General features: G+C 49.9%; 1 protein-coding gene across 1 annotated transcript in view; it reads left to right on the top strand.

The window, feature by feature from the left end:
- PTPRS (protein tyrosine phosphatase receptor type S) overlaps positions 1-16,079 on the top strand; it is a 362,151-nt gene that overhangs the window by 324,620 nt on the left and 21,452 nt on the right. The window contains 5 exon segments of the mRNA XM_048496069.1: positions 1,274-1,397; positions 6,547-6,722; positions 9,696-9,815; positions 11,044-11,198; positions 15,514-15,799. Coding sequence (XP_048352026.1) covers positions 1,274-1,397; positions 6,547-6,722; positions 9,696-9,815; positions 11,044-11,198; positions 15,514-15,799 — 861 coding nt within the window.

The following is a 16,079-nucleotide window of genomic DNA, read 5'->3' as shown; positions in this document are numbered from 1 at the left end:
AGGTATGGGGAGTTTATTGGCCTGGATGTTGCAATTCCATTCTACTAATGAGGTCATTTTCCTTCGTCCAAGGTGCCCTTCCCTCACTCATCTTGGCATCAGGGAAGGCTCAAGAGATGCGCATGGCCATGGGTGACCTGGGAGGGGGGATTGCTGCTCTGCCCCGCGTAGCTCTGCCTCTCCCTTCTAAAGGAGGGAGGAGGAAACAGCATTCATAACCCAATCCATGGTGGACCGGGTTCGAGCATCACTTTCCCTCATTCCTCCATAGAGCTGTCTATGCACAACTATGCCTCTGTTGCAGGTTTTCTGTGTGTGTGTGACCTGATACAAAAACGTCTGTTCTGCGAGGCGTTTCACCTCTCAGTCAGAACCCATTTTCCCATTTATCATGGGAAAGTTGCCAAATCCAGCCCAATAAACCCCCATTCCTTTAGCAACAAATTATAAAGCAACCAGCTTTAATTGGCTGGTTGCGCCCATTAATTGTTCGAAGCTCAGGCCCTTTGGTAGCAAGAAAAGAGCCGGATGATCTCGAGCCTGCAGGTGTCTTCGGGGAGTTCGTGAATAGCTGACGTCTTTTTGTTTCAGTTATTTTGCTAATGCGACGTTTGAGGACACGAAACTACCTTTTCTTTACTGAGTCAGTTCATCGGGCTCTGTGTCTTCTGCTCTGACTCGCACCAGCTCTTCGGGGTTACGGGGAAAGAATGCTCTATCCTCGTACCTTTGATGTGGGAAGCAGCAGCAGTGGCGTAGTGGTTAAGAGCAGGTGCATTCTAATCTGGAGGAACTGGGTTTGATTCACCGCTCTGCCGCTTGAGCTGTGGAGGCTTATCTGGGGAATTCAGATTAGCCCGGGCACTCCCACACACGCCAGCTGGGTGACCTTGGGCAAATCACAGCTTTTTGGAGCTCTCTCAGCCCCACCCACCTCAGAGGGTGTTTGTTGTGAGGGGGGAAGGGAAAGGCGATTGTAAGCCCCTTTGAGTCTCCTACAGGAGAGAAAGGGGGAATATAAATCCAAACTCTTCTTCTTTGTTGGAGATGCCACCGGGGACTGAAGGTGGAATGTGTTGTGTGCAAAGCAGATGTTGCACCTTTCCAGCTAAAAGTAGACTTTGGTTCTTGATCATATGCTGTCTGCTGCATCAGACCCCTCGTCTTTCTCTGTCACTGTTGTCAACTCTGGGACCCTTTCTGACAGGAGACACCAGTCGAGCTTTCAGCAGAGAGGCTTTGGTGTTCCTGAGTTTTGTTTTCTTCCTTCCAGTCCATTGACCCTGGTCAGCAGTTCACCTGGGAGCTCTCCAACCTGGAAGTGAACAAGCCCAAGAACCGGTATGCCAACGTGATCGCCTACGACCATTCCCGGGTCATTCTGCTGCCCATTGAAGGTAGGGACCATTTCTTGCCCTTGCTTGCATGGGTATGCAGGCGGCATGGGGTGTTGAGTCTTACGAATGAGATTACTCAAAATCAGTAAGCCTGAGTGATCAACACTCAGACCTCTCTCTGTTGGTGAAATCTACCTACTTATGCAGGGGTGTCCAACTCTGGCGCTTTAGATGTTCAAGGACTACAATTCCCATCAGCCCCTATTGTTCGCTTGTTCATTGTTCAATTCTCATCCCCTGTTGTTCACTGTTGTTCATTTGGTTGTTGGAGTACTGGCTGCCACGATTGCCACATGTGTAATAAGGGCATAATACCCCCCATAGGCTGCCACGATTGCCACGTGTGTAATAAGGGCCTAATACCCCCCCCCCCAATAAAATTTTACATGGTAAATCAAAGTACAGTGGAACCTCAGACTTTCGTAGGTAATCCGTCCAAAAAGAATCTATGAAAACCGAAACTGATGAAAACCGAGGCAAACTTTTCAATAGGAATCAATGTAAATCCAATTAATCCGTTCTAGGCACTCCAAAAAAACATACCAAAAACATGAGGTGTTTAATGCTGAAAACAGTAACAAACAATAACATTAGGACCAGCTTCAGAGCCAGTGGACCAATGTCGCACCAGAAAGCTGTCCAAAGAGGTCTGTTTCTGACGCCTCTTTAAGATTTGTCTGAAATGGGGCAAGACATTGTCATTAAACAAGTTGCAGACACGGCCTGCAACAGCTTTGTCCGGGTGATTTTTCTCCACAAACCCCTGCACCTTACCGCAAATCGATGAAAACCGAGGCAAATCGATGAAAACCGAGACAAATTTTTCACTGAAAAAATCAATGCAAACTGAAACCGATGAAAACCGAAGGCAATGAAAACCGAGGTTCCACTGTATCGCACGATCTATTTGGATCTACTTTTGGAAGGGAGGTTATTTTACCTGACCACCCAACCCCCACATGCCTACCAGCCAGAGTTTTGCTCACTATTCCTCAGGTCCTGCATTACATATTTGCTTGTGAATCAAAGTCCTGGCCCCATGGAGCCATTGCAGAATGCACCCACAATGCAGTGGGGTTGAGGTGAACTTGGATAAACTTTACAGGGTGGCTTGGTAAAGGTAGTCCTTTACGTAAGCAGCCGGTCAAAGTGTAGATGACCGGGGAAGGCAAAGGTAAACCACCCTGTAAAAATCTTCTGCCTATGCCTTGTCTCACAGAAAGAAAGAATCTCAAATGAGAATTAATGTGCCACTACTTCCTTCTGGACCTTCTTGGTTGTACACTTCTCCCTCCCACGTCGCAATATCTGGAGCTGGGAGGAAGAACCACGATAAATTCCTTCCTGTCCCACACCGGGCCCAGCACGGGCCTTCCTCCCTCCACCTACCCCCTCAGGGCACCGAAGTCACCCTCCCGACTAGGGGAAGCACTCACTACCAGGACGTTGGCGGATGCCAGCAGCCCAGAGACCCAGCGTGACACACGGAGGACAGTTCGTAGGAGCCCTCACGGGGCACAGCAGCTGTGGAGCCAGCCAGCCACGCCACGCCACACTACCCGTTTGCCTAATTTTGGGCTCACTGAGTTTATAATGAACCTCCTTTGGTTGAGGTTCGGACACAAGGTTGGATCCCACAAACTGGTTTCGCTAGCCCTGGCAATTACCCCCCGTTCTTGTGTCCTTAACACTCATTGGGCAAAGAGCAGGAGCCACCACTTCTGGAATGAGTTCATTTAACCTAGTTCAGCATGTTTGATGGGGCAGGTTCTCTCTCTGGTGAAAACTCTTTAAGGTAACCCAGCCAATGGATCTTGCCTACAGAGTCTTTAGAGTTTTGCAGATTTGTTGGGGTTGGAGGGGTGGGTGGGGGGATCCATAAATGGGCCAATAGACTGAGGTGGTGAGGGGCAGGCAAGCCTTTGTGTTGCTCTACTCCCATGCAGCTTTGTTGTCCTGTTTGTTCTGTCCTGACCTGTGTGTTCTGCTACACTCAGGGATGGGGGTAAGGTGTGAGGTTGGGGGTTGCCAGCTGCAGGTGGGACCTGGAGATATGCCAGAATCACAATTTTAAAAGTCAGCATGACAGCCTGCTGAGACCCTTCCCCAAATTATGCCCTTCCCAAATCCCACCCCTAAAACTCCAGGCAACCCTAGAAGGGTAGAGTAGACCATTTGCTGGTCTGGATCAAGGCTTTGGCTACAGCCCTTGTGATCCCCACTCAGACCTCTCTCTGTTGGTGAAATCTACCTACTAATGCAGGGGTGTCCAACTCTGGCGCTTCAGATGTTCAAGGACTACAATTCCTATCAGCCCCTGCTGGCATGGGAATTGTAGTCCACGAACATCTGAAGCGCCAGAGTTGGGCACCTTTGTACTAATGGGTAGGCTGTAAGAGGGATGGGAGGAGGGAAATCCCTGTGTGATCTCTTTGGGAGAATGGGCGGGAAAGGGAATTAAGAAGCTTTGAAATTAGCGACCGTGACTTGCTTTAATTACGTGGCACAGCTCTGTTGTGTTTGGTCTCCCCCCCCCCCTTTTTTTTTTTTTAACAAAGCATTTCTTTAATTTAAAAGTATGTCAGGTCATGCTTAGTCAGTTTTGTGTCTCGAAATTAGCAGAAGGCAGGGATCCTCGCCCAGGAGGAGAGAGAGAGATTAATAAGGAGTCAGACGGCCGGGCGACGTCTGCTTGGGGGAGGGACATGAGTGTATGGATACAGTTCAGACAGGGTTGTCAACTTCCAGGTGGCGCCTGGAGATCTCCTGGAATTACAGTTGATCCCCAGACTGCAGAAATCAGTTCCCCTTTCTGAGGTCCCTCCTTTTCCCAAACCCCGCCTCTCCCAGGCTCCACCCCCAAAATCTCCAGGAATTTCCCGACCAATCGGGGTTGGGGGAGAGACCTTCAGCTATTGGTGCTGGGGGAATTTGCATCGGCCGCCTCTGGTCAGGACCCCACTGTTTGGATGGGAGGGTCCTTGGGATGCTGAGTTTCGACTCAGTAGCAGGAACGGTCAGAGGCGTGGAGGGGGAGAAATAGTGCCCAGGGCAACACCTGCTCCCCCACGCCCCCCACCCGTGCGCCCCCCATGCCCCACTTACCTTAGTCTGGTTGGGCTGCCACTGGGCATCCCCGCCAAGCTGCTCCTTCGGCCAGCGGAGGCTCCGCTAGCTGAAGGAGCAGCCTGGTGGAGCGGGCCTGAGGGGAGGGGTATGGGGTCGATTCTCCACCCCGCCCCCACCAGCTGGCATGCGCCCAGGGACATGTGACCCCAGATGTCCCCGTGAGCCTCTAGGAATGGTCCAAACTTAACTTTCCAAAGGCAAGTTTGAAGGAGGACCCTTAAAATGTATCTTCAGTCCCATTGTTCCTTCCAAAGCCCCCCCCCCCCCCCCGGATCATTTGTGGTCTGCCGCTACTATGGCTTTGCTGCCTTTCCCTGACAATTTTCATTTATCTGGGAATGCTGGGAAATGAGGGGGGCAACACTTATCTCTGATTATGTTTCTGAAGGGGCTAGGATATGCCAGAATGGCGTTGCGAAATCACAAATGCAAACGGCCACATTGGAAGGTCTAGAACACAGGTGTCAAACTCGCGGCCCTCCAGATGTTATAGACTACACTTCCCATCATCCCCCGCCAGCATCATGCTGGCAGGGGATGATGGGAACTGTAGTCCATAACATCTGGAAGGACTCCATATGGGGCCAAGAGATCTTCCAGAACTGCAGCTCTTCTCCAAAGATCATGGAGAAAACGGCCACTTTGGAGGGCAGATTCTATGACATTATACCGTATTAAGGTCCCCAAGCCCCACCCCTCCAGGGCTCCACTCCCAAATTACCAGGAATTTCCTAACCGACAGTTATTTAGTACCCAAAAAAGCAGCTTGGGGAAATGCAGGATAGCAATGAAAAAATATGCTGAACATTCTTGATCTGTTGTTGCTGTGATTAATTCCCTGCAACAACAGCCCACACCTCTCCAGACGTGTGTCTGTTCTCCTTCCTACAAACCGCTTTTTGACTCTGAATAGGAGCAGCAGTGGTGTAGGAGGTTAAGAGCCCGTGTATCTAATCTGGAGGAACCGGGTTTGATTCCCCCTCTGCTGCCTGAGCTGTGGAGGCTTATTTGGGGAATTCAGATTAGCCTGTACACTCCCACACACGCCAGCTGGGTGACCTTGGGCTAGTCACAGCTTCTCGGAGCTCTCTCAGGCCCACCTACATCACAGGGTGTTTGTTGTGAGGGGGGAAGGGCAAGGAGATTGTAAGCCCCTTTGAGTCTCCTGCAGGAGAGAAAGGGGGGATATAAATCCACTCTTCTTCCTCTTCCCCTTCCCCTTCCTCCTCCTCCTCCTCCTCCTCCTCCTCCTCTTCTTCTTCTTCTTCTTCTTCTTCTTCTTCTTCTTCTTCTTCTTCTTCTTCTTCTTCTTCTTCTTCTTCTTCTTCTTCTTGAAAGCTGAGTAGGAAAGGACTTTTATTGCCACCTACGAAAGAGACTCCAAAGCTCCGTTTCTCCAAAACGAGCCAGTAAGAAGGAATAACAGTGCTTTCTCTGCAAATACCTTTGTGCTAGCATTATGTGAATCTACCATTAGCTTTGTAGATCTGATAAGGTCAGGTTAGCCTGAACTGCCCAGGTGATGTGATCGCAGAACTCTGCGAAACATCACTTTCCCTGGCTGTCTAAAATTAAGAAAAATAAAGACAGACGGTTCTGGATGCATGCCATTAGAAGAGATGAGGCAAGGCTTGAAAAATTAAGCCACTGTGTTGGATGCTGTTTTTTTTTGGGGGGGGGGGGGGGGTTGTGCCTGTTTGAGCAGGGGGCTCCTAGGCCTCTTCCTAGAATGCTTTTCTCCCAGTGTTTGGTGTGTGACATTGTTCTTAGAAAGGGAGAACAAGGAAAGACCTGAAATCTTCCCTGGTGCCCAGAAAGCAGGCCCCATCCCTATGCTCTGTACATAATATGACTGTGCATTTATCCTCTCAACAACCCTGCAAGGTGGGTCCTGCTGAAAGAGGCTGCATTACGGTGTTTGAATTCTAATCTGTCTGACAAAAGTCCAGTGCTCTAACCACTACACTGCACCGCGTGTAACTCTGATTTAACGCAGGTTGTTTTGGCCGCTCTGATGCAGGGATTGTGGGCAGCGACTACATCAACGCCAACTACATTGACGGCTACCGGAAGCAAAATGCCTACATCGCCACGCAGGGGCCCCTGCCAGAGACCTTCGGGGACTTCTGGCGTATGGTGTGGGAACAGCGGTCTGCTACAGTCGTGATGATGACCAAGCTGGAGGAGAAATCAAGGGTGAGAAATACACACGCAGCCTAGGAGGTGTAGCTGGCCATCCTCAGCGTGCATGATCAGGGCTGTGATAGTAAACTAGTTGCACCAGAATAAATTATGCAAAGCAGCAAACTTAATAGAATAAACAAGTAGGGACCTGCAAGAAATTTGCAGAAGCTGCTATTTTTTTCACCTTTGCTTCCTCCCCTCTCTCCCACCTCACTCTTAATCCCTCCTGCCACCCTGTTTCTTACTGTTTCTCTCCTCCATATCCGTCATTTTCTCCCTCTTTCTGTCCCGCCTCATCTCCTGGCCTCCCACCAGCGTGATGTAGTGGATAAGAGCAGGTGCACTCTAATCTGGGGAACCGGGTTTGATTCCCCGCTCTGCCACTTGAGCTATGGAGGCTTATCTGGTGGATCAGATTAGCTTGTGCACTTCAACACATGCCAGTTGGGTGACCGTGGGCTCTTCGCAGCTCTCTCAGCCCCACCCACCTCACAGGTTGTTTGTTACGAGGGGGGAAGGGAAAGGAGCCCCTTTGAGTCTCTTACAGGAAGGGGGGATATAAATCCAAATTCTTATTCTTCTTCTCTCTCCCCCCCCCCCCATCCTGCACCATATCAGCAGTGTTGTCAGTGTGGTTTTTCCAGAAGTACAAGGCAAGGACGTAGGTAAGGGGGAGGGGGTTCCCGGGTTTAAACCTCCCCATTACATGTCCGAAGCTCCACCCCCGTTTGTTTTTTTGCATTTTTAAGTGTTTTTCAGTTTTCAGCCTGCAGGGGGTGCAGGTTTTAGGCTAGCAGCACCACAATTACAGGGATTTGTTGGGGGACTCTCCTGATGATACCACCCAGGTTTGGTGAGGTTTGGTTCAGGGGGTACAAAGTTATGGACTCCCAAAGGGGATGCCCCCATCCCCCATTGTTTCCAATGGGAGCTAATAGGAGATGGGGGCTACATTTTGACAGTCCATAACTTTGGACCCACTGAACCAAACTTCACCAAACCTAGGTGGTATCATCAGGAGAGTTTCCTAAAGATACCCTGAAAGTTTGGTGCTGCTAGCTTAACAACTGCACCCCTGGCAGCAGGCACCCCCCAAATTTCCCCAAATTTCCCCAGATTCTCCTTTTAAATCCACCCCCTTCGGCATAGATTTAAAGGGAGAATTTGAGGTCCCCAGTTTAAACATTGAAAGTGATCCTGTTTCAGGGTGGGGGATAATCCACCCCCAAACAGCATCACTTTCAATGTTGTTTTAACTGGGGTCCACAGATTCTCCCTTTAAGATGGATTTAACAGGAGAATCTGGGCTCCCTAGTTTAAACACCATTGAGAGTGATGCTGTTTGGGGGTGGATTCCAGCAACACAGCAGCTGCCCATGGGGGGGGGGAGGGGGGCGGAAAACTCAGATTTTTGCACCAGGCTCCATTTTCCCTAGCTACGCCTCTGCCTGGAGGGGAGGGCAGAAGGGGCTGCCAGCTGGGAGCCCAGCCAGTGGGGGGGCGGGGAGGGGGATTCTGCTGTCCCTGGCCTCGGAGAGCTGCTTTTATAAGCACTGAGGTCGGGGGCAGGGCTTGGGGAGGCGTGGCCATGCCCCCAGGCGCAGGTGGGGGTGTGGCCCCCACCCCCTGAACCCACCCTATAAAATATCTTTACCTACATCCCTGTTACAAGGGATCACCCAACTGTAGAGATCAGTTCCCCTTAGGTTTGCTTGCTCCAGGTGGGAAATTCATATAGATTTGGGGGTAGAGTTTGGGGAGGGTGAGGTTGTGGGGGAAGCTACCTTAGCAGGGTATAATGCCATAGAATCTACCATCCAAAGCAGTCTTTTCTCCAGAGAAACCAACCTCTGTCAACAGCCTGGAGTTGGCAACCCTATTTCCTTCCCACCCAACTCCCATCTCCTCCCTCCCGGTCAGCCTCCCTCCCGGTCAGCCTCTACCTGCAAAAACTGCAGGCTTTCTCCACAGTGCGGACAAGAGCAGCTTAAATTATTCTGTTTCATTCTTTTTATCCACACAACAGCCCTGTGAGGTCGGTGAAGCCGAAAGTGTGTTTTTAGTTCAAAATCACCCGGTGAGCTTCCTCAGCAAGATGGGGATTCACACCTGAGTCTTCTGTTCTGAAACTTTTGACTGCTACACCACACTGGTTTCCATAGAGTTGCTGCTGTTGGAACAGTACCCAACAGCCAGGTCTGATTGGCTCATGCAAGTCAGGTGGTATCAAGTCAGAGGTTGTTTCCAGGCCTATGGTTGCCAATCCCCAGATGGGACCTGGAGATATCCCAGAATTACCCCTGAAATTCAGACGACACAGAGATTAGTTCCACTGGAGAAATGTGCAGCTTTGGAGGGTGGACTCTATGGCACTATATCCAGCTGTCTTCCCTTCCCAGACCCTGACTTCCTCAGACTGCACAAGAAAATCTCCAGGAATTTCCCAACCTGGAGTTGGCAACCCTAGGCCTGGTCCCAATGAGCCTTCCCAAAATAGGCCTGGAAAGACCCCTGCTGCCTCCCCCTGCCTTTTATTGATAGAGCCCAGCTTTGAAACCTATGGCTGCCTAGCAACAGCAACTGAGGGAACCCATCAGTTAAAGTCACAGGTGTTCCTTTTACCATTTCCTGTTTTTAAAAACTTCTCAATTTCTTTGTTAATATTTCATATTTTTAACAGGTGATTTCACAGCTCCAGTCACTGGGTTGAAGTAACCCAAGACTGGCAACTTTGCTATTAAAATACTGGGGTTGGTTTGTGTGCATAACCTACAGCTGTTGCAGAATCCATGTTCTCATGATGCCTGTTTTTTTAAGTAACATGATAAAGCCAAAACCCTAATCGTGATCCCACGGGGAAGACCATGAAGCACAGCTGGTTCTTTGCTCTAGTTTGCTGACCCAGGGGTGAACAAACCCAATTCCTGCACTTACTTTTCGCTTTGGAATGGGTCGGTATCCTGACAGCGTGTTTTGATCTTCCAGATAAAATGTGACCAGTACTGGCCAGGCCGGGGCACAGAGACGTATGGCATGATCCAGGTCACCTTGCTAGATACCATCGAGCTGGCCACGTTCTGTGTCCGGACGTTCTCCCTTCACAAGGTGAGAGGGGCAGTGACTTCAGGGAAGGACAGGCCAAATTCAGCCCTTGGGCTGGGGGAACTCATCAACAACTGGGGAACTCATCAACAACTGTCCCAACCTGCCAGCCGCTTCTCTTGGCACGACGTGCAGCAGAGAAATGTCTTTGTCATTGCAATCAGTGTGGTCCTTTTGCTAGTTGCAGGGAACTGGCTGGGGATGTAAGAAAGTGGATATTGTGCAAAGGGAACGAGGGAGTGGTTGGAGGGACTTGCCCCATAGCTGTGGCATCATCCACCCTCCAAAGAAATAAAGTTGCTGACCACAATCTTAAGCTGTGGGCATTTCAGAAAATGGTGTCAGTGTGGCCAGCTGAGCACAGCAGTTGAGAAAATTGTACGCTCCCACATTAGAATATAGTCCCAAACAAATTATCATACACTTTTCTGCGCTGCCTTTGTCAAACCATTATTTTACGCATTATCGAACATGGTACTTTGATACAAGAGCATTTATAGTTAATGGAGCAGGTATCGCCAATACTTGTCTTTTGCAAACTGGTAGGCACTAGAACTGAGGCGGAGCATTCTACAACAAAGAAGTTCCGGCAGGGGCCTTGGCGTATCCCATGTCCCTGGGCACCATTTTGTCACGTGGAGGGGCGCCAGCCGGGTGGCTCCCCCATTCCTGGGCGCCACTCACCAGACAAACTGTGCACCACAGCCACAGGCCGGCTTCCATCCCTCCCCCTGGGAGGCCGGGGAGGGCAGGAGCTGCCCCGCCGCCATGGCATCTGCCCAAGCTGCCTACCGCCAAGCCCTCTCCCCCAGCCTCCCTGCAGGCTGGCTCCTGCTGTCCCCAAGGAGGGCAGGGCCTGGCGGCTGGTGGTCCTGGCTGGCGCCATGGCGGTAGGCCAGCCCCTGGAGGGCAGGAGCTGGTCTGCCGCCATGCGCCTGCCCAAGCCATCCGAGCTTCAAGCTGACGAGCCCCAGCCTTCTTGCAGGCCGGCTCCTGCAGTTCCAGTAAGTGGGGCACGGAGGAGGCACGAGGTTGCCTAGAGCACATATTGCCCCGGGCACCCTTCCCCCCCCCCCCCCCGATACGCCTCTGAGGTCAAGCACGTTGAGTTCTGTGGTGGAGGAATATACAACCCTACTAACATCTTTTTCTGAGACAGACTGTAGTGGATTTTCATTCTGTCGTTGCGTCTTCTGTTCCTTTGTGACCTCTTGGGTGCTGCTTTCCACAGAACGGCTCCAGTGAGAAACGTGAGGTCCGCCAGTTCCAGTTCACAGCCTGGCCGGATCACGGTGTCCCTGAGTACCCAACCCCCTTCCTGGCCTTCCTCAGAAGAGTGAAAACCTGCAACCCTCCTGATGCTGGCCCCATCGTGGTGCACTGCAGGTACCAAACTTGTGTCCACTTCAGATTCTGATCTTGCAGTATGATAGGCTGTGAACCAGCCCCGGTTCTCCTGTGACTCAGAGACACGGAGCAAGAGAACGGCGGGAATGAGGTGGTTTTCCATCGGTACTTGAGGCAGGCAGGGCAGGCTTTGTCTAACTTGTCTTCCCTTCACTAACTAGTTCCGTGGTGGCGAACCTTTGGCACTCCAGATGTTGTGGACTACAATTCCCATCAGCCCCTGCCAGCATGGCCAATTGGCCATGCTGGCGAAACTAATAAGAGTATGAATTGTAGTCCACTAACATCTGAGTGCCATAAGGTTTTCTGAAACGGAACTAGTGGGAAGAAGTATTCATCTTCATTGGCCATTCTTTCAACTCATCTGTTTGCAAGAAGCAGCCCGATCCTTTATTAAAAGCTTGTCACACCAACTGCACAAAATCTGTAGTTTCCACTGGACAAGTTTAATTCATTCACGGAGCATAAAAGCAATACATAGTTGCATGTTGGAGCAAGCTTTACAGTACCCATCTGCAGTGACTCTGTAGGAACTCAAAAAATGTCATTTCTGCAGGTCCTCCTCTGGTATCTTGTTTTCTTCTGTTATGTTCAAAAATGTTTGCAGGACTGGTGGGGAGGGAAGCAAAAGATTAAAACTGACTTAGCGACCTGCTTATATAGGACAAGGGAGGTATGATAGCCTGCATTTACAAAGGTGTCAGTGAGGAACAGTTATTATCAAGTGGAATCTTGTAATAGTTGAAGGAGGCGGTTACCTCTTTTTGAAAGAGTCTCCCCTCATAGGTGATGTCCTCGAATTTACAATCCAAGAATGAGCCGTCTAGCAATCTTGATTCACATTTCATGTTGTTTATTTTATTTCCGTTTATCGTCCACCATTCTCCCTGGGACTCAAGGTGGATTACAAGTACAATAAAACTATTCAGTCAATCAATAAGCTGGTGACAAAAATATGATAACGATTGAATGATAACAGCATTTGAATCTAACCACAAAGATTCCTAGCAAAACCAGGCTATTCAATCAAATCAGCAAGAAAATATGAGAATATTTGAGACTCGCAGCAAAGTTTATTGGTACAGCAATATAATGTAGTGGGAATTGGGACTTAAGAACTGGAAGGGGGAAAGATGCATTATGGCTGATTGCTCACAAGGTATTTGCTGCGTGGTGGAGGCGAATGTCCACCACAGCAAGATTTTTTGTACGGACATATTTCCTCTAGCCCCTGCTTTCACTGTCCACTCTCTCCACGACAAACAAATCCATTTACAGCACAATTTTAATTTTGTTTTGCTGCTTGAGTAGGACAGATTTGCCGGTGGGCACAGCTTGCCCCAGACCTCTTCTCTCCGTCCGCAGCCTGCCTGCCTAGTCTTACTCATGCCCCACTCCCTTGCTCTGCTTTGCATAGCCCTCTTGCCCTCATTGTCCTTTGGCAGTTCGCATGCTGCCATTACTACCCCTCACTTCCCACCATAAAAGACAGTCAATGTTCAGGCAAAGTGTACAGATGCCATATTCAAGATTTTTCTTTAATAGTTCACCTTGTGTAAGGGTCTGGTACTTCAGTCAATGATAAGATTCAGGAAAAGTTCAAGAGCTTTATTCGGAACTGTGTCAGCCCAACGGCCAGGTAGCTGAATCTGAGATTCCAACTCCCTGGCCCCCAGTATATACCTTAAGGTTACAGTTTGGTTCAACCCATGAAACCCCGACCTTTGCATTCCCCCCAATACCAGCATGAGAAGAGACAGTTACTACAGTTACATTGTTTTTGGGAGAAAGGCAAGGGTTACTCCCCAGTGAAAGACAGATCCGGTGCTAGAGCCCGAAGCCCTATTGAACTCCAGTTACATGCGAACTAAAAGAAAAGAGGTATTGTCGAGAGAGCTTTCCACGGGCCGGAATCCCACTGGGGTGCTGTGGCCGGCTTCCGGGCTGTATGGCCGTGTTCTAGCAGCATTCTCTCACAAGCGTTTACATGCATGTTGCTTTGTGGCTGGCATCTTTCAGAGGGATCTGGAAGATGCCAGCCCACAGATGTCCCATTATAACTGTCAGGAGAGACGTTGCTAAAACTAGAACACGGCCATACAGCCCGGAAAACACACAGCACCCCAAAAGAAAGAGGCCCCATAGCCTTGGGGCGGCGGAGATGACTTGGCCAGCTGCAGCTGGTCTGCGTACATCCACCCTGCCAGGCCAAGGATGGCGCAGGCCTGACACCTTGTTACGTTGGTATATCAATCTGTCAATAGATTCTATCGATAGATTGATGAGATTAAAGATCAAAATTAAAGATTATATTGAAAATTAAGGCATATGCAATGGAGAACCCACAAAACATCCCCCCCTGCCCCGATGCAAGCAAAAAGCCAACTGATGGGTAATGCCTGCCCTGCCGCAAGCAGCCTAATGGGGCGGGGCTAAGGGGCGGCCAGCAGCAGGCTCCCGCCAGCTAAGGTAACTGGGGGATGAGCTCGCGGGGGCAGTAGGGGGGGCTCCTGGAGCAGGTGTTGTCCTGGGCGCCTTTGGTCAGGGGGATTGAAACCCTGCTTTTTTTGCCTGGAAAAAAAATGTGGTTTATGCAAGCAGGCCACCTGAAATCTTCCCCTACAGATGTCACTTAGCACAAAGTGTTTTAGAAAATGGAGGGCTTTTAGCACAACCTGCCAGTTTACGGAAATCCGATCTCTGCCCTCCTGTCTTCTGTTCCCTTCGCTACCGCCTTGCGGGCACCGTGTTCCACCTAACACGAAAGCACCCCTCTTGCTTTAGGTGTTACAAAGTCTAATTAACGGAGATCAAAGGAGAGGGATTTTAAAAAGCCAAAAAAAGAGAGGGAGGCCATGCTGTTTAAGCCAAAGGAGAGAGAACCCTTTTCATCTATCAAGCTGCCGCAGCAGAGTACAGAGCGGGAAATCTGTGCGATTTATAAAATGGTATTTTTTCCCCCTTCTCCGTGCATATAAAAGGTGAGCTCCCGCCTAGATGCATTTGCACGGTGACGTGAAAGGATGTTCTTTCTTTGCTTCCGAGCACCTTTCAGTCACTGAACAAAAAACCCCAAAAAAAGCCTTCCTGACATAAAAATTGCCCACTCTCTTTTCCCTCCATCCAAGTACCTTAACACTAAGCCCCTTAGTCCAAGCAAAGGCGCCTCGTCCCACCCTCCGGGTCTGACGATGCCGTCAGACATGTAGGAGAAAAAGGTCAGATCTGCGGCTGGGAACACCTTCCGAAACGTTCGCGAGGAGCACGTGACAAAACACCTGGGCTGGGAGTTTTGTGTGTGTTCTTTCTGCCTGCTCATCTTCAACGGCGCAAGATCCAGTTTCTTGGGAAGCGTAAACCCCTGTGACAGTTTGTCACCACGCATCGCCCTTTGCCGAGCGAAATAAGCCCAATAGAGTCCTGCCTCAAGGAACTTACAGTTTAAATTTTGACACTAGTAGGAGGAAATGTTATCATCTAGCTGCCAAACCCCAGGCAGTCCCACAAATGATGACTGTCAGTCTCTCTCTCTCTCTTACACACACACACACACACACACACACACACACACAGTTCCCATAGAAGGGCAAGTAGAATTTATTGAGAGTCTGCATGGTGTAGTGCAGGAGTCTGCAACCTGCGGCTCTCCAGATGTTCATGGACTACAATTCCCATCAGCCCCTGCCAGCATGGCCAGTTTGCAGGGGCTGATGGGATTTGTAGTCATGAACACCTGGAGAGCCGCAGGTTGCAGACCCCTGGTGTAGTGGTTACAGACTGGAGCAATTTGAGTTCACGTCCCTGCCCATTTGATACTCACTGGTTGATCTTGGGCCAGTGACCTGCACTCGCCCTAATCTACCATACATGGTTGTTGTGAGAGGAACATGAAAGAAGGCAACAAACCGTGAATGTCGTCCTGAGCTCATTGGAGAAAGAGTGGGATGAAAATGTTTAGAATGAGGTGGCTGACCTATGGTGCTCCAGATGTTGATAGACGACAATTCCCATCAACCCCTGCCAGCATGGTCAATTGGCCGTGCTGGCAGGTGCTGATGGGAATTGTAATCCATCAACATCTGGAGCACCATAGGTTGGCCACGCCTGGTTTAGAACATTTCTCCACCTGTGCTTAGTTTTATTTGAATTAAGGTCAAGCAGTCTTCTCACCTACCCTAACGCCGCCACAGCTGGAATATTCCGATCACGTTTTTTAACTTTAGTTGAAGGGGGTGAGGGGCTGGTCCAGCAGGAAACAGGGTGCCCAAAAAATTGTGATTCATGCTCGTTGCAGTGCGGGGGTTGGCCGAACAGGCTGTTTCATAGTGATCGACGCCATGTTGGAGAGGATAAAACATGAGAAGACTGTGGACATTTACGGGCACGTGACTCTCATGCGGTCGCAGAGGAACTACATGGTACAGACGGAGGACCAGTACAGCTTCATACATGACTCCTTGCTAGAAGCTGTCGCTTGCGGAAACACAGAAGTCCCCGCTCGGAATCTGTATACATACATCCAGAAGTTGGCACAGATCGAAGTTGGGGAACACGTCACAGGCATGGAGCTGGAGTTCAAGGTAGGTTGTCAATGCCGTGCTGTTCTCTGCCCCAGAGAAATTACCCCATGTGAAGATCCTTTGGACCATTCTTCTCCTCTTGGCTTTGTTTCTGGGGTGGAGAGTAGGCAGGAGTATTTAAAATATCTTTAATCTTTTCTCTTTTTTTGCTAGCACACAAGCTGGGTAGCAGACTACAAAAAAACGAGTCCACATAGTGTAGTTTTTTAGAATATCAGACTAGGACAGTGGTGGCGAACCTATGGCACGGGTGCCAGAGGTGGCACTCAGAGCCCTCTCT

Source organism: Sphaerodactylus townsendi, linkage group LG05, assembly GCF_021028975.2.
Source record: "Sphaerodactylus townsendi isolate TG3544 linkage group LG05, MPM_Stown_v2.3, whole genome shotgun sequence".
NCBI classification, from domain to species: domain Eukaryota; kingdom Metazoa; phylum Chordata; class Lepidosauria; order Squamata; family Sphaerodactylidae; genus Sphaerodactylus; species Sphaerodactylus townsendi.
Note: the sequence above shows the minus strand (reverse complement) of the source record. Positions and strands in the feature narration are given on the sequence as shown.